Below are 24147 nucleotides of genomic sequence, written 5' to 3'. Positions count from 1 at the left end.
TTTTGAACCATTTCATGTGTCTGAAGGTACAAACTCTGCCTTCCCGGCGGGCCCGGAGAGCAAATCAAGTGCACTATAGGCCTAACGCTGGCCAATCGGATGGCTCAGATTACCGTGTCTGCAGTAACGTAGCAGGCACAAAATAAAGCTACAGCAAAATGTATCCTATGAGATTTCAAAATGTTTCAAACCATGACTAGAGAGAGACTGTCAACGAATACAGCAAAGAGCTGCTGTTTTTATGAGTGAGTTCATGTTTAAGTTCTTTCTAAGCACTGTCAACACTTTGTATTCAACACTTTTATAAGCCATAAAATGCGCATTCTTCCTATTTCCACTCAGCGCTACAACAAGCACTGTAGCAGTAATGAATGAGTAGGAAAGTGTATCTATAGGCTTACATTGTTATTATTAATGGCTTGGGTCTTTTTAATATCGAGGAAAATTCCACTTTTTTATTTATTTAACTAGGCAAGTCACTTAAGAACAAATTCTTATTTACAATGAAGGCCTACCAAAAGGCATAAGGCCTCATCCGGATTAAAAATAAATAAAATATAGGACAAAACACACATCACGACAAGAGAGACACCACAACACTACATAAAGAGAGACCTAAGACAACCACACAGCATGGTAGCAACACTTTCTCTGTTCATAGGAGTAACAACAACGAAATAATGCGGTGTGACTCGAGTTTCGCCATGAGCTAGAAGACGGTGCGGTGTCCCTTTTCGGTCAGTGTCAGTGGAGGAAAGGGATGAGCGGAGGGATGTTGAGAGGCAGGACCCTCAGTCTGCTGCTCTCTCCCTCCGCTGAGACTGACCATCAGATGCAGGCACCGTCAGCCCAGTAAAATAAAAAGCAAATGATTTAAATGTATGCTCACTCAGCTGTGCCTCACAAGTAATACAACAACGGATCTATTACCGGTGTGATCATGTAGCCTATCTCAAACTTTAAAATATATATTTTTTAAATGTCCCGAACAACAATGCATTGGCAGGGCAATTCAAGCAAAGCCAATATGCGGTGATAATGTATTGGGCCTATAGCTTACTGCACAAACCTCATTGCTACAGTACTGTTTTTAATTGGTTAATGTTGCATAGGCTTACCTTTGTAAGTCATGTAAAAAAAAATAGATTTTCTATAGATCTCATCTTGCATTTTGACTCAGAAAGTGATCTTGCCACAGAAAAGGTTGGTGACCACTGTTCTAGAGTTGATCCTGTTAACACTATCAACGTTTCCGTTTACTGTTGCAATTGTGATCAAATCAATGCAATATTAGCCATTTTCAATGCAACATACCGAAACAAAACGAACTATGCAAGAGATTTTGGTGTAGGCAGAATGCATCGGAGTAGGATTCAATTGCATTGACACACACTACTCAGCCTGTACTCTACACAGACCGGTGCAGCATAAACAATCAGAGCTGCAGTAGGCCTATATGCCAATAGACCATTGCCATATATGGATCTGTGCCATTTACTTTGAACTGGACTGTGTTTACAGCATGAGCGGTTGTGAGTAGATGAGCTTGTTTTGAGATCTAAGTGAAAGCTGCATGTTGCCACGTGTGCACATTGTGTTCATATCCTTTGCTAGGTAGTGAGTTATTAGCCCAGTTATAGATCATTTGTAGTCAGCAATAGGGAAGTGATTGCTTCCCACAAGAGCACAAAACATGTACATTTCTAGACATATTTGAAAAGTTAGTCAGGTAAAGAGCTATTTTTTGTCTTAAAGGGTCAGTGTAGTATTTTGAGACAGGCTTGAATAAGCTAAGTAGCCAATAGGCAGAGGGTAGCATGATTTGTCTGATTCTCTGTAATAATGGTATGGGAATAATAATGCATTTTATTTTGTAAAGTGTTTTTTTGCATCACACAACACAACATTTTCAGTCACCTCCTTGTCTGAAGGACAAGTGGATAAACAGGTTCATTCTAATCAAAGTACTTCACATAAAAATGACTTATGTAATACCTTTGATTAAAAATTACACAAAAAGCCCCAAGGCCTGACAAAAATGAAAATATATTTTTCTTATACATTTTTTTGGGTACCCTGACAATCAACAAACACAAAAAAAACATGTATGTTTGGGTGTGTGTGCCACATCCCTGTCTGTTGGCTACCTGTTCTTCACCCTCCAGCTCATGTGATTGTGAGGCGGCGTCATTATGCAGGCATTGAGGAACAAAGAGCGATGAGGTTGTCTCATCCACAACGCAAACATATGACTCAAACTCCAAAGTATGACTAAAATTCCTCCCACAAACATTACTCAATTACAGCTGAGAAGAGATTTTGTCTTTGGAAGCAAACCATCACGAGGCAATGGGAATGTGAAACTAAGAATTCCCCTAGCCTGGTCCCAGATCTGTTTGTGCTGTCTTAGTGCCTTGCCAACTCCTATGGTCATTGTCACGCCAATCAATGACCATAGGATTTAGCAAGAAAACAGATATCGCACCAGGTTTGGATTCCCACTATCCACAGCAAAGCACATGGGTAAAACCCATGTACAGTTGAAGTCGGAAGTTTACATACACCTTAGCCAAATACATTTAAACTCAGTTTTTCACAATTCCTGACATTTAATCCTAGTAAAGATTCCCTGTCTTAGGTCAATTAGGATCACCACTTTATTTTAAGAATGTGAAATGTCAGAATAATAGATTTAATAATGATTTATTTCAGCTTTTATTTATTTCATCACATTCCCAGTGGATCAGAAGTTTACATACGCTCAATTAGTATTTGGTAGCATTGCCTTTAAATTGTTTAACTTGGGTCAAACATTTCGGGTAGCCTTCCAAAGCTTGGGTGAATCTTGGCCCATTCTTCCTGACAGAGCTGGTGTAACTGAGTCAGGTTTGTAGGCCTCCTTGCTCACACACACTTTTTCAGTTCTACCCACACATTTTCAAAAGGATTGAGGTCAGGGCTTTGTGATGGCCACTCCAATACCTTGACTTTGTTGTCTTTAAGCCATTTTGCCACAACTTTGGAAGTATGCTTGGGGTCATTGTCCATTTGGAAGACCCATTTGCGACCAAGCTTTAACTTCCTGACTGATGTCTTGAGATGTTGCTTCAATATATCCACATACATTTTCCTTCCTCATGATGCCATCCATTTTGTGAAGTGCACCAGTCCCTCCTGCAGCAAAGCACCCCCACAGCATGATGCTGCCACACCCGTGCTTCACAGTTGGGATGGTGTTCTTCGGCTTGCAAGCTTTCCCCTTTTTCCTCCAAACATAACGATGGTCATTATGGCCAAACAGCTCTATTTTTGTTTCATCAGACCAGAGGACATTTCTCCAAAAAGTACGATCTTTGTCCCCATGTGCAGTTGCAAACCGTAATCTGGCTTTTTTTATGGCGGTTTTGGAGCAGTGGCTTCTTCCTTGCTGAGCGGCCTTTCAGGTTATGTCGATATAGGACTTGTTTTACTGTGGATATAGATACTTTTGTACCTTTTTCCTCCAGCATCTTCACAAGGTCCTTTGCTGTTGTTCTGGGATTGATTTGCACTTTTCGCACCAAAGTACGTTAATCTCTAGGAGACAGAACGCGTCTCCTTCCTGAGCGGTATGACAGCTGCGTGGTCCCATGGTGTTTATACTTGCGTACTATTGTTTGTACAGATGAACGTGGTACCTTCAGGCGTTTGGAAATTGCTCCAAAGGATGAACCAGACTTGTGGAGGTCTACCATTTTTTATCTGATGTCTTGGCTGATTTCTTTTGATTTTCCCATGCTGTCAAGCAAAGAGCCACAGAGTTGAAGGTAGGCCTTGAAATACACTGCTCAAAAAAATAAAGGGAACACTTAAACAACACAATGTAACTTCAAGTCAATCACACTTCTGTGAAATCAAACTGTCCACTTAGGAAGCAACACTGATTGACAATACATTTCACATGCTGTTGTGCAAATGGAATAGACAACAGGTGGAAATTATAGGCAATTAGCAAGACACCCCCAATAAAAGGACTGGTTTTGCAGGTGGTGACCACAGACCACTTCTCAGTTCCTATGCTTCCTGGCTGATGTTTTGGTCACTTTTGAATGCTGGCGGTGCTTTCACTCTAGTGGTAGCATGAGACGGAGTCTACAACCCACACAAGTGGCTCAGTTAGTGCAGCTCATCCAGGATGGCACATCAATGCGAGCTGTGGCAAGAAGGTTTGCTGTGTCTGTCAGCGTAGTGTCCAGAGCATGGAGGCGCTACCAGGAGACAGGCCAGCACATCAGGAGACGTGGAGGAGGCCATAGGAGGGCAAAAACCCAGCAGCAGGACTGCTACCTCCGCCTTTGTGCAAGGAGGAGCAGGAAGAGCACTGCCAGAGCCCTGCAAAATGACCTCCAGCAGGTCACAAATGTGCATGTGTCTGCTCAAACGGTCAGAAACAGACTCCATGAGGGTGGTATGAGGGCCCGACGTCCACAGGTGGGGGTTGTGCTTACAGCCCAACACCGTGCAGGACATTTGGCATTTGCCAGAGAACACCAAGATTGGCAAATTCGCCACTGGCGCCCTGTGCTCTTCACAGATGAAAGCAGGTTCCCACTGAGCACGTGACAGACGTGACAGAGTCTGGAGACGCCGTGGAGAACGTTCTGCTGCCTGCAACATCCTCCAGCATGACCGCTTTGGCGGTGGGTCAGTCATGGTGTGGGGTGACATTTCTTTGGGGGGCCGCACAGCCCTCCATGTGCTCGCCAGAGGTAGCCTGACTGCCATTAGGTACCGAGATGAGATCCTCAGACCCCTTGTGAGACCATATGCTGGTGCGGTTGGCCCTGGTTTCCTCCTAATGCAAGACAATGCTAGACCTCATGTGGCTGGAGTGTGTCAGCAGTTCCTGCAAGAGGAAGGCATTGATGCTATGGACTGGCCTGCCCGTTCCCCAGACCTGAATCCAATTGAGCACATCTGGGACATCATGTCTCGGTCCATCCACCAACGCCACGTTGCACCACAGACTGTCCAGGAGTTGGCAGATGCTTTAGTCCAGGTCTGGGAGGAGATCCCTCAGGAGACCATCCGCCACCTCATCAGGAGCATGCCCAGGCGTTGTAGGGAGGTCATACAGGCACGTGGAGGCCACACACACTACTGAGCCTCATTTTGACTTGTTTTAAGGACATTACATCAAAGTTGGATCAGCCTGTAGTGTGGTTTTCCACTTTAAATTTTGAGGGTGACTCCAAATCCAGACCTCCATGGGTTGATACATTTGATTTCCATTGATAATTTTTGTGTGATTTTGTTGTCAGCACATTCAACTATGTAAAGAAAAAAGTATTTAATAAGATTATTTCATTCATTCAGATCTAGGATGTGTTATTTTAGTGTTCCCTTTATTTTTTTGAGCAGTGTACATCCATACATCCACAGGCACACCTCCAATTGACTCAAATGATGTCAATTAGCCTATCAGAAGCTTCTAAAGCCATGACATCATTTTCTGGAATTTTCCAAGCTGTTTAAAGGCACAGTCAACTTAGTGTATGTAAACTTCTGACCCACTGGAATTGTGATACAGTGAATTATAAGTGAAATAATCTGTCTGTAAACAATTGTTGGAAAAATTACTTGTGTCATGCACAAAGTAGATGTCCTAACCGACTTGCCAAAACTATAGTTTGTTAACAAGAAATTTGTGAAGTGGATGAGTTTTAATGACTCCAACCTAAGTGTATGTAAACTTCCGACGTCAACTGTAGATCCTGGTCCCAGGACATCAACCAATTAGATCAGATACAAACACAGTGGGTCACTCATATGCACCCAAACATCAAATCCCGGGTATTATCATGAGCACTGGCATGGCCCAGGACATGGAAATATAGGACAGGGAGGGAATGAAATATTCATAGATCCAAGTATTGCTCTCTCAAGCACATCTCTCTTCCGGTCTCCTGCCAAACCAGGCAAAAAAGGACTGAGCACAGCAAGACAATCACTGGTAATAAATCGGGGCTTGTGATATGTGGACTTGGAACTGACTTGCAAAACAGAAGCCCTTGCTTAAAAATAGACTTCAAACTGAACTTGCCAGAAAAAGAGCACTGAGTAAACAGGGTGGGAAGTCTCGCTTGGTTCTCCTTCAAAATGGAAATGAGGCAAACAACAGGCTAGGAAATAGCTTTGGGTCCCGAGCCGTGAAATCAGAGTGGAAAGGGAAAAGGGCTGTTCCGAAAAACAGTAAAGAGGAACTCGGGAGGCCGAAAGAGAATATGTCTGCATCTCATTTGAGTGGGACAGGGAACTAATGAATTACCTCACCGTCACCCCCCTAGCGCCTCTCTCGGCCCTCACACTCTCACCCCGGATGGGGTGATGTAAGGGGCTATGGTGGGGCCCCAGACACACTGTAAGCGCAGTGTAAACAACAACCCCCAATTCTGTGCCAGAAGGCTCTCACTGTGTTAGTGTTGGTGTGTGTGTGTGCGTGCGTGAGTGGTCATGCCGGGGTTTAAAAGTTCCAGCTATCGGGCTTGCCAGCCTGCCAAATGAGTGTATTTGCACTTTGTTTTGAAGTTCCTAAAGTTCAAGCGACGACGGGTGTGAGAGAGAAATAAATAACAGATAAATCACTAATTCACGTGTACACGGTTTCACTCTGCATTAGCACAATCAACACAACATTGCATGTTACTTTTTAACTCGACAAAATTGAATTACTTCCTTGTGAGCATTATTATACATACAACAAATGAGAGAAGAAATGTGTGCAGGGTTTACAATGTAACTAAACTAACTGAGGTTGAAAGATGCTTGGGCCTCCAACATCTAGAAATGGCAACTTATGGCCTAGTTAAGAAAAATAATGCTTACAACGCATGATTTGGGGCCAAAAACACCCAGTTTAATCCTCCACTGGTCTATGCGAGGTGGCCTCATGGCACCACACACACCCCTGTCACAACGCGTTTACACAGCGGCGTCACGGGGCATTAGCTAGGAGGAGTTACTGTTTAGTGGCTGTAAATGGGGTGGTTTTAAGTTTTGATGTGTACAAAACCTCTACAAACAAACTCAACTGATTGTGCCAAAGCCCCCTTAATTGAACAATCAATATTTAATGGAGCATTTGAAGGCACAGTCCTCAAGATGTATCCGACTAGCAGGGTATACATCGACAACTTCACTGTTCTAGGAAGTGAGTAGTAACTGGCTGGGTAATATACAAAATGGACATATCAAAAACAATACGAAAAATAAATAATAAGGGAAAGAAAAGGAAAAACCAGTAACAAAGTGTAATGCCATAGTGAAATTACCGTAACATCACATTCCAAGACTGTAGAGCCTTAACTGGTAGATCGAGGGGGTTTACATCAGATGCAGTTCAAATAGTAATGCTTCCAAGAGACTTCAATCACATTACCTTGTTGTTGGCCAGATGCCCATTACAAAACACAGCTGTGCCTGGATGGCTGGTTAGTCAAACCCGCATTGAACATCTCTGCTATCTGCTATTCCTCTTCTCTCTGTACATCCCCAACGAGTGACACAGCCAAAATTCCTACTCTCCCAGAGGGTTAGGTTTCTAACTCAGCAGTGATTTGGAGCCAACAGAAAGAGATGAACAAAAGAGCTGGTTCAAACTTTTTCTCTGTGGAAAACCAAACTACAATGCTAAATTCCACAAGCTTACATATAATGTAGCTAGATCGTACATTGATGAAAACCAGGCACCACTATTGGTGTAATTTTGTGTCATTAAGACTTTGTTGACAGTTGCTGAAGATAGGGATGTCTGGGACTGTGTGTGTTCCTGCGTGAGGTACACTACCAGTCAAAAGTTTGGACATACCTACTCATTCAAGGGTTTGTCTTTATTTGTACTATTTTCTACAATGTAGAATAATAGTGAAGACATCAAAACTATGAAATAACACATATGGAATAATGTAGCAACCAAAAAAGTGTTAAACAAATCCAAATGTATTTTATACAGTGGGGGGAAAAGTATTTAGTCAGCCACCAATTGTGCAAGTTCTCCCACTTAAAAAGATGAGAGGCCTGTAATTTTCATCATAGGTACACGTCAACTATGACAGACAAATTGAGAGAAAAAAATCCAGAAAATAACATTGTAGGATTTTTAATGAATTTACTTGCAAATTATGGTGGAAAATAAGTATTTGGTCACCTACAAACAAGCAAGATTTCTGGCTCTCACAGACCTGTAACTTCTTTTTTAAGAGGCTCCTCTGTCCTCCACTCGTTACCTGTATTAATGGCACCTGTTTGAACTTGTTATCAGTATAAAAGACACCTGTCCACAACCTCAAACAGTCACACTCCAAACTCCACTATGGCCAAGACCAAAGAGCTGTCAAAGGACACCAGAAACAAAAAATTGTAGACCTGCACCAGGCTGGGAAGACTGAATCTGCAATAGGTAAGCAGCTTGGTTTGAAGAAATCAACTGTGGGAGCAATTATTAGGAAATGGAAGACATACAAGACCACTGATAATCTCCCTCGATCTGGGGCTCCACGCAAGATCTCACCCCGTGGGGTCAAAATGATCACAAGAACGGTGAGCAAAAATCCCAGAACCACACGGGGGGACCTAGTGAATGACCTGCAGAGAGCTGGGACCAAAGTAACAAAGCCTACCATCAGTAACACACTACACCGCCAGGGACTCAAATCCTGCAGTGCAAGACGTGTCCCACTGCTTAAGCCAGTACATGTCCAGGCCCGTCTGAAGTTTGCTAGAGTGTATTTGGATGATCCAGAAGAGGATTGGGAGAATGTCATATGGTCAGATGAAACCAAAATATAACTTTTTGGTAAAAACTCAACACGTCGTGTTTGGAGGACAAAGAATGCTGAGTTGCATCCAAAGAACACCATACCTACTGTGAAGCATGGGGGTGGAAACATCATGCTTTGGGGCTGTTTTTCTGCAAAGGGACCAGGAAGACTGATCCGTGTAAAGGAAAGAATGAATGGGGCCATGTATCGTGAGATTTTGAGTGAAAACCTCCTTCCATCAGCAAGGGCATTGAAGATGAAACGTGGCTGGGTCTTTCAGCATGACAATGATCCCAAACACACCGCCCGGGCAACGAAGGAGTGGCTTCGTAAGAAGCATTTCAAGGTCCTGGAGTGGCCTAGCCAGTCTCCAGATCTCAACCCCATAGAAAATCTTTGGAGGGAGTTGAATGTCCGTGTTGCCCAGCGACAGCCCCAAAACATCACTGCTCTAGAGGAGATCTGCATGGAGGAATGGGCCAAAATACCAGCAGCAGTGTGTGAAGACTTACAGAAAACATTTGACCTGTGTCATTGCCAACAAAGGGTATATAACAAAGTATTGAGAAACTTTTGTTATTGACCAAATACTTATTTTCCACCATAATTTGCAAATAAATTCATAAAAAATCCTACAATGTGATTTTCTGGATTTTATTTTCTCATTTTGTCTGTCATAGTTGACGTGTACCTATGATGAAAATTACAGGCCTCTCTCATATTTTTAAGTGGGAGAACTTGCACAATTGGTGGCTGACTAAATACTTTTTTCCCCCACTGTATTTGAGATTCTTCTAATAGCCAGCCTTTGCCTTGATGACAGCATTGCACAAGCTTGGCATTCTCTCAACCAGCTTCACCTGGAATGCTTTTCCAACAGTCTTGAAGGAGTTCATATATATGCTGAGCACTTGTTGGCTGCTTTTCCTTCACTATTCCTTCACTCTGCGGTCCAACTCGTCCCAACCGGGGGATTGTGGAGGCCAGGTCATCTGATGCTGCACTCCATCACTCTCCTTCTTGGTCAAATAGCCCTTACATAGCCTGGAGGTGTGTTTGGTCATTGTCCTGCTGAAAAACAAACGATAGTCCCACTAAGCCCAAACCAGATGGGATGGCGTATCACTGCAGAATGCTGTGGTAGCCATGCTGGTTAAGTGTACCTTGAATTCAAAATAAATCACAGAGTGTCACCAGCAAAGCACCCCCCACACCAAAACACCTCCTCCTCCATGCTTTACGGTGGGAAATACAAATGCCGAGATCATCCGTTCACCCACACCACATCTCACAAAGCCACGGCTGTTGGAACCAAAAATTTCAAATTTCGACTCCAGACCAAAGGACAATTTTCCACCGGTCTTATGTCCATTGCTCGTGTTTCTTGGCCCAAGCAAGTCTCATCTTCTTATTGGTGTCCTATAGTAGTGGTTTCTTTGCAGCAATTTGAACATGAAGGCCTGATTCACAGTCTCCTCTGAACAATTGATGTTGAGATGTGTCTGTTACTTGAACTCTGTGACGCATTTATTTGGGCTGGTAACTCTAATGAACTTATCCTCTGCAGCAGAGGTAACTCATGGTCTTCCATTCCTGTGGCGGTCCTCATGAGAGCCAGTTTCATCATAGCGGTTGATGGTTTTTGCGACTGCACTTTAAGAAACTTTCAAAGTTCTTGACAATTTTCGTATTGACTGACCTTCATGTCTTAAAGTAATGATGCACTGTCATTTTTCTTTGCTTATTTGAGCTGTTCTTGCCATAATATGGGCTTGGTCTTTTACCAAATAGGGCTATCTTCTGTATACCCCCCTACCTTGTCACAACACAACTGATTAGCTCAAACGCATTAAGAAGGAAATAAATTCCACAAATTAACTTTTAAGAAGGCACACCTGTTCATTGAAATGCATTCCAGGTGACTATCTCATGAAGCTGGTTGAGAGAATGCCAAGAGTGTGCAAAATTGTCATCAAGGCAAAGGGTGACTATTTAAAGAATCTCAAATATAAAATATATTTTGATTTGTTTAACACTTTTTTGGTTACTACATGATTCCATATGTGTTATTTCATAGTTTTGATGTCTTCACTATTATTCTACAATGTAAAAAATAGTAAAAATAAAGAAAAACCCTTGAATGAGTAGGTGTGTCCAAACCTTTGACTGGTAGTGTAGGTGGGAGGATGACAGGTTGTTTCGTTCAAACATAGTCATTTTCAGTGCCATTACTTCAGGCAAACAACATCAGGTTCCAACAGTAATCAAGTGAACAGTCTCAACGCCAAACATACAATTAAGGAGAGTCCAAATGTCCTTGTTCGTTAGTGTATAGTGTTTGGGTTTTTAAGGTCCCACCCAACCATTCAGAGATTCTCTGCATGCTGGCAAGAGCTCTAATTATAGCTTCCACAAGAACACAAAAGACCATAAGAGTAATGTGTAATCTCTCAAAGCCTAGACTCTTAGAGAAAAAGGGTTCCAAAAGGGTTATTTGTCTGACCCATATGAGAAACCTTTTTAGTTCCAGGTAGAAACCAGTTGAGTTCCATTTAAAACCCATTCCACAGGGGGTTCTTCATGGAACTCAAAAGGGTTCTACCTGGAGCCAAAAGGGTTCTACTTGGAACCAAAAAGGGTTCTTCAAAATGTCCTGCAAAAACTATAGGTTTAGTGCCAAAAAGGCGCCCTTGTTCAATATTCTCCAATGGGAGAATCGTTTTTCCTGTCATCCCGCCCATTAAGTGCTGTCAATACATATCACCCAACATACCAGTTACAGCCAATCAGAGCTGCTAACAGGGGTAGAGGGTCTGTCTGCCCGTCTGTCGGCTCTTTCACCACAGATGAGATCACTACATTGCCTGATACACCAGAACGTGCTTTGCGCTTAACTCAGCGGTGAGTTAAAACACACCATGGACTCAGTTCTGGCTATCATAAACTTTATCCGATCAACTTGCATGCAACATCGGTTGTTGCGTAGTCTGCTGAGCATCCTGATCTACTTTTACATAATGATGTTCGGTGGCTAAGCAAGGGTAATAACGCTGTCAAGAGAGCAGCCTATGTGAGCTTAGGGAGGAGATAGTTGCTTTTCTCCACGATTGCCGCCACAAGAAAGCCAACACATATCTAGCAAAAATGTTTGATGAGGAGTTTGTATCAAATGTTTGTTTTTTAGTGACAATCAATTGAATACACTTAATTTGAGACTACAGGGGAGGGATAAAACCATTATTGACATGATTGACTTATTTTTAAAATATATTTTTTATTTTCTCCTCTGATTTGAGCCCAAACAAAATGCTTAATTTCCCTACACTGTGCAACTATATTCAGTCATCATCAGTACAGATCACTCCTGTGATGTCAGAGTTTTTAGATAAACTGAAAGCTAACTTTGCAACTCGATTTGACGAGTTTAAGTGTCCCCAGAGGTTGTGCAGTTTGTTATATGGACCCGTTCTCTACTGATGGGGAGGGATAGAGACTTCTCCGCAAAAGCTAGTCAACTGAAATATGCCATGCATAAAATGTTTCCAATCTGTAAAAAATAAACAGAAGAAGACAGAGAAAATAATGAAATAATATTGAAATAGAAAATAGAACAGAATGTGATGCTGGTCAACTGAGATATGCAATTCATAAAAGGTTTCAAAAGATGAAGCTATGTATGTAAAACGGACAGGAAATTAGAAATTATTTAATGTGATGCAGGTCAACTGTGTTATAAGTACAAATGTGTTCCATTATTTAAACAATTTGATGCACTGAATAAGGCTAATCTTAAAGCACTTAAAATGCAACATTTCATTTTAATAAAAGTGCTTTATAAGATTATAATTGTGTTTGTGCATCGTTTTTTATACCCGTCTTAGGAAGAGTAATCCCATGTAGAAAATCTCTGGCCCCCTTGTAAATAACCTTTTTCAATTCTGGCCCCTGTAAGAATATGGTTGAATAGCCCTGGTGTACAGCCTCCATCATCCACAACATTGGAGGCTAGAGAAACCCGTGACTATTTTAGGACAGCTTACTGCAATGACAAGCTTGGCAACTATCTTCCATGGAGCCAAGGTTTGGGACTATGAACCTGTGGATCAATAGTACAACAGGAAACTTGGTGGACAGTCAGAGGTTTAGTTCAAAGTGCTTTATAAAAAACCAATAAACGACTACCACAACATTTGGGTCAAGATATTTCTGACAAGATGGCCACCACCACCAAATGATCTTTCTGATCGGTGCAGGGGGGAGAACACATTGAGGTGGCCTATCAGAACAGGACCACACCCTTTAGCTGAACAGGGCCTGGGTCTAATATTAGCCGATGGGTCTGGAGACTGGAACTTTCAGAAGACCAAGAGAGCACAGATCAGCCTGTCTGGGCTATTTTGAGAGGAGTGGAAATGGCAGGATAGGAAGCAGCTATGGAGTTCAGAGCTAGTTTCCTCCCATCACCCTTCGCTTTCAGCAAAGACCCAGTCAGGGAAGTGGGGTACAGCTGTTTGGTGATATAATTAGGCCACGGCACCACTCAGAGTTATTCTGAGGTTACAGAGGAGCGACAGAGATAGAGAAAGAGAGAGAGAATAAGGGGGTGGGAAGAGAGAATTAAAAAAGAGGCAGGTTTGTAAATAGCTGATATGTACGTTTCAGGGCCCCTCGTGTTTTGAAAGTGAGGGGTCAGGCGGTCAGCTATTAGACAGCATGTGGCTCTGGTATTCGGTCACTTCCTCTCTGTGTCCTTTTGGTTTTAAATTCCTGTGTAGCACTCTGTCGAGACCCTACTACAGTGTTTGTCCAATGTTTTGGATGACAAATTCATGAATGCATGAACTCTTCAGACGATTTACAAACCTGGTTGTATACAGCAATGACCATTACTTTATAGGGAACCAATCCGCCATAAATTAGCTGTTTGTATTAGATTATATGTTACATTTAACTCAGCCACACAATTTACTTCAAAGCACTTCGTTGTCATCTGCTATTAGCCTTTATTCACTATCCCTGGAGCTTTGGAGTTACAGATCCACATAAAGAAATTATAGGTCTGGAACCATCTGAAACATCAATGGTCTCCTATTTCAAAAGGCTAATATTATGTGGGGAAGACCAAAGGAATTGAAGAGGCTTCCCCAACTGCCAGGCCCTGTTAAAAGCGTGACTAATAACATATGTAATGGGACTGTGAATCAGCATGAATATGCATACAACTTAAGTGCTTAAGAGACCAAATTAACATCAGAAGCATGGGCGAGAAAAACGATCACATTAATTTTAAAAGCAATGATCTTGCACCCAAATTAACATAACCAATGACTGGTTATAATTCTGGCAACGCAATTCAGAGCATAAAAAGATTGAAAGGTAACTCAACTCAGCAAAAAAAGAAACGTCCTCTCACAGACAACTGCGTTTATTTTCAGCAAACATAACATGTGTAAATATTTGTATGAACATAAGATTCAACAACTGAGACATAAACTGAACAAGTTCCACAGTCATGTGACTAACAGAAATGGAATGATGTGTCCCTGAACAAAGAGGGGGGGGGGGGGGTCAAAATCAAAAGTACCAGTCAGTATCGGGTGTGGCCACCAGCTGCATTAAGCTCAGTCCGATGATGCTGTGACACACCGCCCCAGACCATGATGGACCCTCCACCTCCAAATCGATCCCGCTCCAGAGTACAGGCCTCGGTGTAACGCTCATTCCTTCGACGATTAACGCGAATCCGACCATCACCCCTGGTGAGACAAAACCGCGACTCGTCAGTGAAGAGCACTTTTTGTCAGTCCTGTCTGGTCCAGCGACGGTGGGTTTGTGCCCATAGGCAACGTTGTTGCCGGTGATGTCTGGTGAGGACCTGCCTTACAACAGGCCTACAAGCCCTCAGTCCAGCCTCTCTCAGCCTATTGCGGACAGTCTGAGCACTGATGGAGGGATTGTGCGTTCCTGGTGTAACTCGGGCAGTTGTTGTTGCCATCCTGTACCTGTCCCGCAGGTGTGATGTTTGGATGTTCCGATCCTGTGCAGGTGTTGTTACACGTGGTCTGCCACTGCGAGGAAGATCAGCTATCTGTCCTGTCTCCCTGTAGCGCTGTCTTAGGCGTCTCACAGTACAGACATTGCCATTCTTTGCCCTGGCCACATCTGCAGTCCTCATGCCTCCTTGCAGCATGCCTAAGGCACGTTCACGCAGATGAGCAGGGACCCTGGGCATCTTTCTTTTGGTGTTTTTCAGTCAGTAGAAAGGCCTCTTTAGTGTCCTAAGTTTTCATAACTGTGACCTTAATTGCCTACCGTCCGTAAGCTGTTAGTGTTTTAATGACCGTTCCACAGGTGCATGTTCATTAATTATTTATGGTTAATTGAACAAGCATGGGAGACAGTGTTTAAACCCTTTACAATGAAGATCTGTGAAGTTATTTAGATTTGTATTAATTATCTTTGAAAGACAGGGTCCTGAAAAAGGCAAGTTTCTTTTTTTGCTGAGTTTATTTCACCTGTTTTCAGTCTAAACATGTATGTTTTTGTTTACCTTTGAGCGTGTCTGAATCGGAATTCCACAAAAGTGCTTCAATAAAACCTATTATCAGCTCAATTTAATGACGGTTAGTCGTTACCTTAAGTGGGGTCAAAAGTTCACAAACATAAACAGAAAACTGTGTCTGATTAATTCAGTCAAAACACTTAAATATCCACACAGCCTGAGAAAATATTATGGAGCCTTAGAGTTGCCGGTTTCCAGTAAGGTGAGCTGGAGGGCTAAATCCACTCCCCTGTGAGAAGTCAGTGTCTGAGGTAAGCGTGAGTGGTGTGATTTACACCAGCTGGGTGCTGTAGAGGGGACCATTGCTGACATGATGCAATCTCTATGTGTGGGGTTCGGAAGTTTAGCCCTGGAGAATATATATTTTCACTGAGCTCTCCTTCATCTCTTTACCTCTTCTCCACATCTCTTTGGCTCTTCTTTACCTCTTCTCCACCCCCACTGAAACTCTTCCTCTGAGGGAGAAACACCACGCTGAAAACATACACATACACACACAAACATGCCCGCTAGCACGCACACACACAAACAGGGAGGCCCCTGCACCGGAAGAAAGAGCGATACGCCACCCATGCATTGTTAGCATTGGAAGAACATTAGCCTCTCTAGCGACACAGACTTGCCTGTTGTTTAAAGACCTGACACCAAATCTGGCATGATTTCTGTCACTCTGTGGCCTCTCCTTCTCTTTTCTCCTCTCTTTTTCTTCTCTCCGGTCCTCATTCAAACCCCACCTCTGCTGTGCATTTTGCTGAGCATGGACTTTTTGAACATGTGGGCGAGGAGGACTACTTCCTAACCCTATCCTTCTAAATCATCTTCCCTCCTGCACCAACAACATACCAGCATTACTAGGGCCCAGAGTTTTCCCTGGTTAGGTTGAGTGGTCTGGAAAACTCCTGTTCCTATACTACATTCCATCAGCATTCGAGCAACGAGCCATACCTCTTAAATAGGATAGCAAGGTAAATCCTTCTCCTTATTCTGCTGATATTATTTCCAAATTCTATCGGGGATTTAGGATTTGCCTAATCCTTCTAACCATGCAAATACTTCTCAATTCTTCCCAAAAAGTAAACTGGATTAATATGTTGGGAAACAGGGCATTTGATTGGCAACATAATCTTGGGTAGAGGAACCATACATATGGAATTAACTGGATTATACTGGATATAGAGCCTTCGTCCTTCTGGTGGGTCTTCCTTCTGCACTGTAACCGGTAATAAATAAATGAGATTATAAAACAGAGGAGTGAAATGATAAATGAGATTATATAACGAAAAATACTTTCTATTTGCTCGACATCTCTCCCGTCCTCCCTCAAATCAAGAGATTAAAAATGTGCCCCTTGTTGAAATCTCAGTCTGTGAGCAAATTGAAATCTTCAGAGAGGATGAACTATTTCTGTGCGAGCTGGAAGCTCATCGACACACACAGCAGCAACAACACGTATTTTATAGGCCAGCTTTGATGTTGATGAAGCGAAGGAACACTGCAACAACTAGGCTATAGTAGGATGTACAACCTACATAGACTCATCCACTCACTGACTCATTCACAACTGTGCAGGAATAATGTATGGTAATATCCGTATGTCCAGTTGAAATAAAGTATTTTCTGAGGAAAGTTATGCAAAACAAGTTGATCCAACAATGACGTTGTTAGAATCTCAAGATGATCGCATCCCCACAGATATTTCTCCATATATCAAATCTGACACCTAATTTGTGGCTAGAAGACCAATCTTAGGCTACATCTCTATACGACAGCAATGTTTACATTTGTGATCACCCTTACAAAAAAAGAACACAAAATTAATGTGAAGAAGAAAAAAAAAGGTTTTCAGACACGTGTGAAGTTTCACATGTAAATTGTTGTGGAATGTTTTCCCCCGCACATTTATTTCTCACATTTTCACCACTTTCAGCTACATCTGGTCTCCGAACCAGGGCCGACCAGAACCGACCCTGTTTAGCTTCAGAGGCAAACCAGCAGTGGGATGTGTTGCTGGAAGGAATGTTCAAAAACTAGCAACTGGAAAAAAGGCAGCGAATGCAAAGGCCAGGGTAACATAACCAAAGATAAGAAAAATTTGCAGTTTCATATGTGAAAAACGTTCACATGTGGAATTGCAAGTTCACATGTGAAAAAGATTTTCACATATGAAACTGCAAATTAGATTTTTGTTGACATGCAATTCCACATGTCAAAGTGAGGTTTTCACATTTTGAGTTTTCTTACATGTGAAACAGCAAATGTGATCTTCACATGTGGACATTTCTTACATGTGAACCTGGAAATTTGACAAATCCGCCAAATCTTAGACGGCATTGGTCTCCAGTCCACAAACCTCAATTTCCGTCTTTCTCACGTTCGTTCTGAAATAGCTGAGTGGAAAAAACCTGAAAAGTGTGTCAACGTGAGACTCCTAGCCCACCAATCTCTAACTGATTCATAAATATACTCAATAATGCAGCTTTCGCTCCAAAAAACGGGACACTGGCTTTACAATTCACATATTCTCCTAATTACGTAAGAGCAGCTCCTGAGGCTGAAGCTGTGCCTGTGTAGCTGGCTGAGTGATCCTGTTCACTGCAGTCCTGACAGCCTGACAGGGCTGGTGGTGCTGGGGCTCCCTGACTGGGTTACACAATAGAAAAAGTCCTGTCAGATACTACGGTTTGTTTCCCTGTCAGTCTGCTAAGACTCTTTATCCTCCGGATGACGAGCGTGTTTGTACAAACTAGGGCTAGTAACAGTAGGCTACAACATGGAACTTAGTGAACAAGCTATGAAGCTTTAGGCAGAAGACACTCTCGCTCAGCTAGGCTCAAATATCTCCATAACAATGCAAGTACAGTCACAGCAATATTTGATATTTTATTTTAGGGGGTAGATCAGCTTTAATATTACAGATAGGTTGTAACTTCCATCAATGTAATTGTCTGCATCACTTCCAATATTTGATATTGATTCATGGGGCAATTTACATGTATAGTGCCATTTGGAATAAACACACAACAAACAGTATTGACCTTAATGTTAATTGATCTGTTGATTAGATCTATTGACCATTACAGTGCATCAGCAAGTGCGTGACCCAATATGACACACGTTGTCAAGATCTAAAGTAAGCCTAAACTGTGATACTATGGCTAACCCTCAATTAGTTTAAAGGTAGTTACCATTAACTGTGCAGTTACACACTTGAGATTTACAGTATATATCAGAACATGCCAGTACGAAACACATCAACATTCACATGATCTGCCTCCAGAGTTCATACATCAAGACGGCTTCTCTTCACTTTGCTCCTCACAGGCACCTGACAAGTTCTTCAGAAGGTGAAGCCTGAATTCTATATGATATGCCCTGTACTGTCTGACATCTACAGTAACTATTTCAGACAGATGTTATTTTTATAGCCCTCTCTGATGAGTAGAGCATACTCTGTGTGTGTGTGTGTGTGTGTGTGTGTGTGTGCGCACGCGCCATTTGGGACACAGCCCTAAAGAAAAGAAGGATTAGAAGATGTTCTTCAAAAGTCCTGACGAAGGCGGAATTCCACAATGCCTGGGCAGGACTAAAGAGCCTCTCTACTACAGCAGCCCCACTGCAAGGGCCTCTGATTCACCGTTCACACCAATGAATGGATCGTATCAACGGTATTCTATGCTACTTGCTAGTTGAACGTAGTAGCATTAGCAATCATAAACAATGCACTTCAGAGGCACACTCTGCTAACACAAATGGGTAGGGCAGGCTATATATTCCAGCCCACTTCTAGTACAACACAGAAAAACATGTCTGGCTTTGGTTAGCTACAAAGGTAGTCTGTCCTCCAAGGTGTGAATGAATGACTGCCACAATAACCTATTCAAAATCCTTAGATATTGAAAAAGTCTCCAACCAGATGACATTAAAATATTGATTAAGTATCCTACTGAAGTTGGGTAAATCACTTCTATATATGTTCTCAGACGACAACAGAGTTCGGCTAAGACATGACAAATAGGTGACCCTTCATGCTTGAGGAATGCGACGATGAAGATTGACTAAGATCTTTAACAGGACCTGTCAGTCAGAGAGGGCTGCATGCATGAGTCGTCTCTTTGTTACATTTTTAGCTCATGTAACATGTTCCCCATGAATCATTAAAGGCAGCTTCAGAAACAGCTTCTGATCAGTGTCAAGGGGCAGAGATCATAGAAGAAGAATACTACAGGCTACAGTGCACATAATGATTATGGCGTTTCCTGGACACAGCCATTAATGACATAGCCTGGTTCCAGACTTGTATGTGCTGTAGCCAACTCCTATTGTCATTGTCATCCAATGACCATATAAGTTGGCAAGACCAAACAAACGGATCTAGGACCAGGCTTTCAATTACATAGCTGCTAGATAGATACAACAGAGTCTGGTCAAGGTTCCCACGGTCAACAAGGTGGAGCTCCTTTTTTATGAATCTCAGCCAAAACAAGTAACAACCCACCCATCCAGCAGCCCACAAGAAGTAGGAAGGAAGCTCTTGGTTGGACACTGTTGTCCATTGTGTGTGTGTGTCCTACTAGCAGAGCAGGGTAATGGGTCAATACCATGGTTCTAGCTCTTAGACAACCTCAGTTCTAACCAGTAACACCACCTCACCTGCATTATGACACAACTACATCCACTCATGAATTGTGTGAGAATCTGAGTAATTCCATCTTTTTCCATCTGGGGAGGTTTTATTTTGAGGATCTTAGTTATCCACCCCCAGCCGCCCTATTCATTACTGGGAGTATTATTACTCACACAGAGGTAATTGGCCAACAGGCTATTACACAAAATAGGCCTGGTGATTATCAGGTATGTCTGATTCAGAGAGAAAGTGCATTGTCCTCTATTTCACAATAAACCTATCTTCATGTATTCAAATAGGGCTGTTTATCTGGCTGTGTAAAGTGGGACATTGAAATAGCCACTGACACCCTCTTAACTGGATGTCATCCATGGCTGTGCTCTGGTCTTCAGCCAAAAAGTCCTTCACTCACTCATAATTATACTTCATAATAGTCCTTATGCATGATGATGACACATGAACAGCCATTGAGGCGAGGAGGCATATCCTGAACAATGCGACAATCCATGCTACTCTGATCATCTCTCATCTGACAAATACAGGGTTATGGTGTGTGTGAGTGTGTGTGTATATACAACACGTGTGCCCGAAGGGAATGCACAACTGCACTCATACTCCTGCCACATCCGTTTTGACCCTTCACTGTTAAACACTCTTATGCAAAAGCCCACTGACAGAATGACAGCATACTGCTTATAATATCCAGTGGATAACTTTGTCCTTGAACACTAGCTCTGGGACATATAAAATCATAGAACTTCAAGAGTAAATCAATCAATCTGGACAGATGAAGTTGGGTCCTGCCTTCACCTTGGCTCTGCACTTCTGATTAAAGGGCATCTGATCTCAGTAGGCTAAATCACAGTGATCATTTGTGTATCCATTTACAGATCAGAAGGCACCTGGATTAAAGATATTTGAACCATGAATCCCTGCATGAGAACTAGGCTAGTCAAGATCAAATGGCACAGAACAGAAGCCGTTCATTACCCGCTTGATGGGTGCTCATGTGATAAGCCGGTTGAGGGGGAAACGGAGCGGATCCCAGACCAGTGACCGCATAATGTCAACATGGGGAGGGGACAGAGATTACCTCATTAAGCGCCGCTGTATTAATTATTATTAATTCAGTTTTGCTCGAATAGACAGTGTTTGGGTTAGGCTGTTAGAGACACTCGTCATACATTTGTTGAGAAACCTGTTGAGGAAAATCCAGTGATTTAAACCCAGAATATTCCCATGTGTTTTTGTTGTTGTCATACGGATTAGAGAAGAATTAGCAGTGTGGCAGTAGACTAGGCTGTATTGTGGAGGCTTTTTGGACGGGAGTCAATCAGGACTAGCCTATGCTGTGGTGAATGTGGTGAATTTATGTCTCTGCTTCCTCTAGTTCCTTCCTATTGACTATGTGTTGTTACACGTTTAAAGCGTGGAAATAACCCTTATTAGACAACGCCACACATAGCCTAACAATGATACAACTGAGAAGAAATTAAGCTCGTTTGATCTCAAACAACTTCACATTCACACGCACAACGACCGTGCAAATTACCGATAAAATCATCATTCGATACAAAGTTTGTCGGGAGATACGTGAGAAACGTCACCAGAAAATCCTCGAACGCATTGACAGACCGAACAATAAACGTTTCAACGCGCGTGAAATTTACACGAGGTTCAATAAAATAATAGGTGACTTACATGTTGATTCAGGCAACGCATTTCCCACCAAATCGGTGTCGAGGTCTTTGCTTTCCATTTTATTCATTCAATCATGCGCTTTCGGCTCGTCCTCTCCCGACCGTATGTATACTCATTCCTCAGACAGAAGGGAAACTTGGTTGAGTCACTCTAGTTGCTCACCAGCGCGCGCAGTCTACCCCTATTTCCAAATGGGAAACGAACGCGGTAGGTAGCGCTCTTTCAAAAATAAAAACTGTGCCGCACAAAGAATAACAATGCTTTTGGCTGTAAACTATGTTGGCTGCAATACCACCAACGTTCCCAAATTGCTTAGGATCAGAAAGATATAGAGGGGGAGGGGAAATAAGTAAAACCGACACAACTGTTGGCGGTATGCTCATTGTACGGACCGTCGGATGCGGGCCTCTGGATCGGACTGTTCCATAACCAGTAGGGGTGTGAATATGTTATGGATCACATTTATCTTCAATCTTTATACCGCATTATCTAATTCACCGTGAATAACATATATTTGTATTACTATGTTGTAATTACTTATATTTGACTATGTGCATGTCTAAACGTGTTTAATCAAATACTTCACATATGAATCAAATGTATACCCCTGTCATTCCAAATGGAGCCATCCGTTTATTAAAAAAAATACAACCTCTGGTCCATTCCAGTGTAAAGTAATTCAATGCTTTTCATGTGTTGAATGCCTGACCACTGCTTCAACGATGCTATCACCCAAACAACATTGAAAACAAATGTTTTCAAAGCCATTCTTTAGAAGTCACTTATGGTAGCCGAATTATTAGTGCATCACTTAGTAGACTAGCCTACCAGGTGATGCACACTCACTAACACAAACCAAACACACAAGCAATCACATACACACATTCCTCATACTCACTCACACACACACACACACACACACACACAGCCAACGCTGCTGTCCCGTGTCATATAGAGAGACATTGAACCACTGGTCACTTCCCGTTTCACACTGAGTATTTATAAACTGTATTCGTGACATACACTCCCAGTCAAAAGTTTGGACACACATATTCATTCAAGGGTTTTTCTTTATTTTTACATTGTAGAATAATAGTGAAGACATCAAAACTATGAAATAACACATATGGAATCATGTATGACATAGCTCACTCTAATATAGCCTATCTACTGCTGTAGTGAGTGGGCCTATGCCCTCCCAGGCCCACACATGGCTGCGCCCCTGCCCAGTCATGTGAAATCCATAGATTAGGGCCTAATTTATTTATTTCAATTGACTGATTTCCTTCTATGAACTGTAACTCAGTAAAATCTTTGAAATTGTTGCATGTTGCGTTTATACACTGCTCATTCTTAGTAGGCCTATATCTTGTGTACATTTTTCCGGTGTAAATACGTATAGATTGCATTTTGATTACTGTTACAATGCTAGTTGTTAGTTGGATTGGTCCCGATGTTCTTGATTTCTTGTTTGTAGCTTCTTCTTTTTTTCTTTTTTTACATTTGAATTATTTGTGGACTTGTTTGACATTTTAATGCATTGTTAGGCGCTAGTTCCATAAGCAATAAGACCCACATCATTGACATTATCCTATTTTCAACATGTAATGAACAAAAATTATATCACAACATGTAAAGAGTTGGTCCCGTGTTTCATGGGCTGAAATAAAAGATCCCAGAAATGTTCCATACGCACAAAAAGCGTATTTCTCTCAAATGTTGTGCACAAATTTGTTTGCATCCCTGTTAGTGAGTATTTCTCCTTTGCCAAGATAATCCATCCACATGACAGGTGTGGCATATCAAGAAGCTGATTAAACAGCATGATTATTACATAGGTGCACCTTGTGCTGGGGACAATAAAATGTCAATCTAAAATGTGCAGTTTTGTCACACAACACAATGCCACAGATGTCTCACATTTTGAGGGAGTGTGCCATTGGCATGCTGACTGCAGGAATGTCCAACAGAGTTGATGCCAGATAATTGAATGTTAATTTCTCTACCATAAGCCACCTCCAACGTTGTTTTAGAGAATTTGGCAGTACATTCAAACGGCCTCACAACCGCAGAACACATGAAACTACGCCAACCCAGGACCTCCACGTCTGGCTTCTTCACCTGCGGGATCGTCTGAGGAGGGGAGGGGGGGGGGGGGGGGGGTTCCTGAGGAGTATTTCTGTCTATAATAAAGCCGTTTTGTGGGGAAAAACTAATTCCAATTGGCTGGGCCTGGCTCCCAAGTGAGTGGGCCTATGCCCTCCCAGGCCCACACATGGCTGTGCCCCTGCCCAGTCATGTGAAATCCATAGATTAGGGCCTAATTTATTTATTTCAATTGACTGATTTCCTTCTATGAACTGTAACTCAGTAAAATCTTTGAAATTGTTGCATGTTGCGTTTATACACTGCTCAAAAAAATAAAGGGAACACTAAAATAACACATCCTCGATCTGAATGAA

General features: G+C 42.3%; 1 protein-coding gene across 11 annotated transcripts in view; it reads right to left on the bottom strand.

Annotated features, from left to right (window-relative positions):
- Window positions 1-22087, bottom strand: part of LOC311140423 (uncharacterized protein) — a 61812-nt gene extending 39725 nt beyond the window's left edge. For 4 of the 11 annotated variants that reach the window (XM_084175470.1, XM_084175473.1, XM_084175471.1 and 1 more), the window contains exon 1: window positions 21686-22081. In XM_084175470.1, the coding sequence (XP_084031596.1) occupies window positions 21686-21752 (67 nt within the window). In that variant the 5' untranslated portion in view covers window positions 21753-22081. Of the gene's footprint in view, window positions 1-21685 lie in introns of all 11 variants that reach the window. The other 7 variants (XM_084175466.1, XM_084175472.1, XM_084175469.1 and 4 more) reach the window with 4 other exon arrangements.
- Window positions 22088-24147: the final 2060 nt, after the last annotated feature.

Source organism: Coregonus lavaretus, assembly GCF_964263955.1.
Source record: "Coregonus lavaretus genome assembly, chromosome: 13".
Lineage (NCBI taxonomy): Eukaryota > Metazoa > Chordata > Actinopteri > Salmoniformes > Salmonidae > Coregonus > Coregonus lavaretus.
This window is presented reverse-complemented; position numbering and strand designations above follow the sequence as displayed.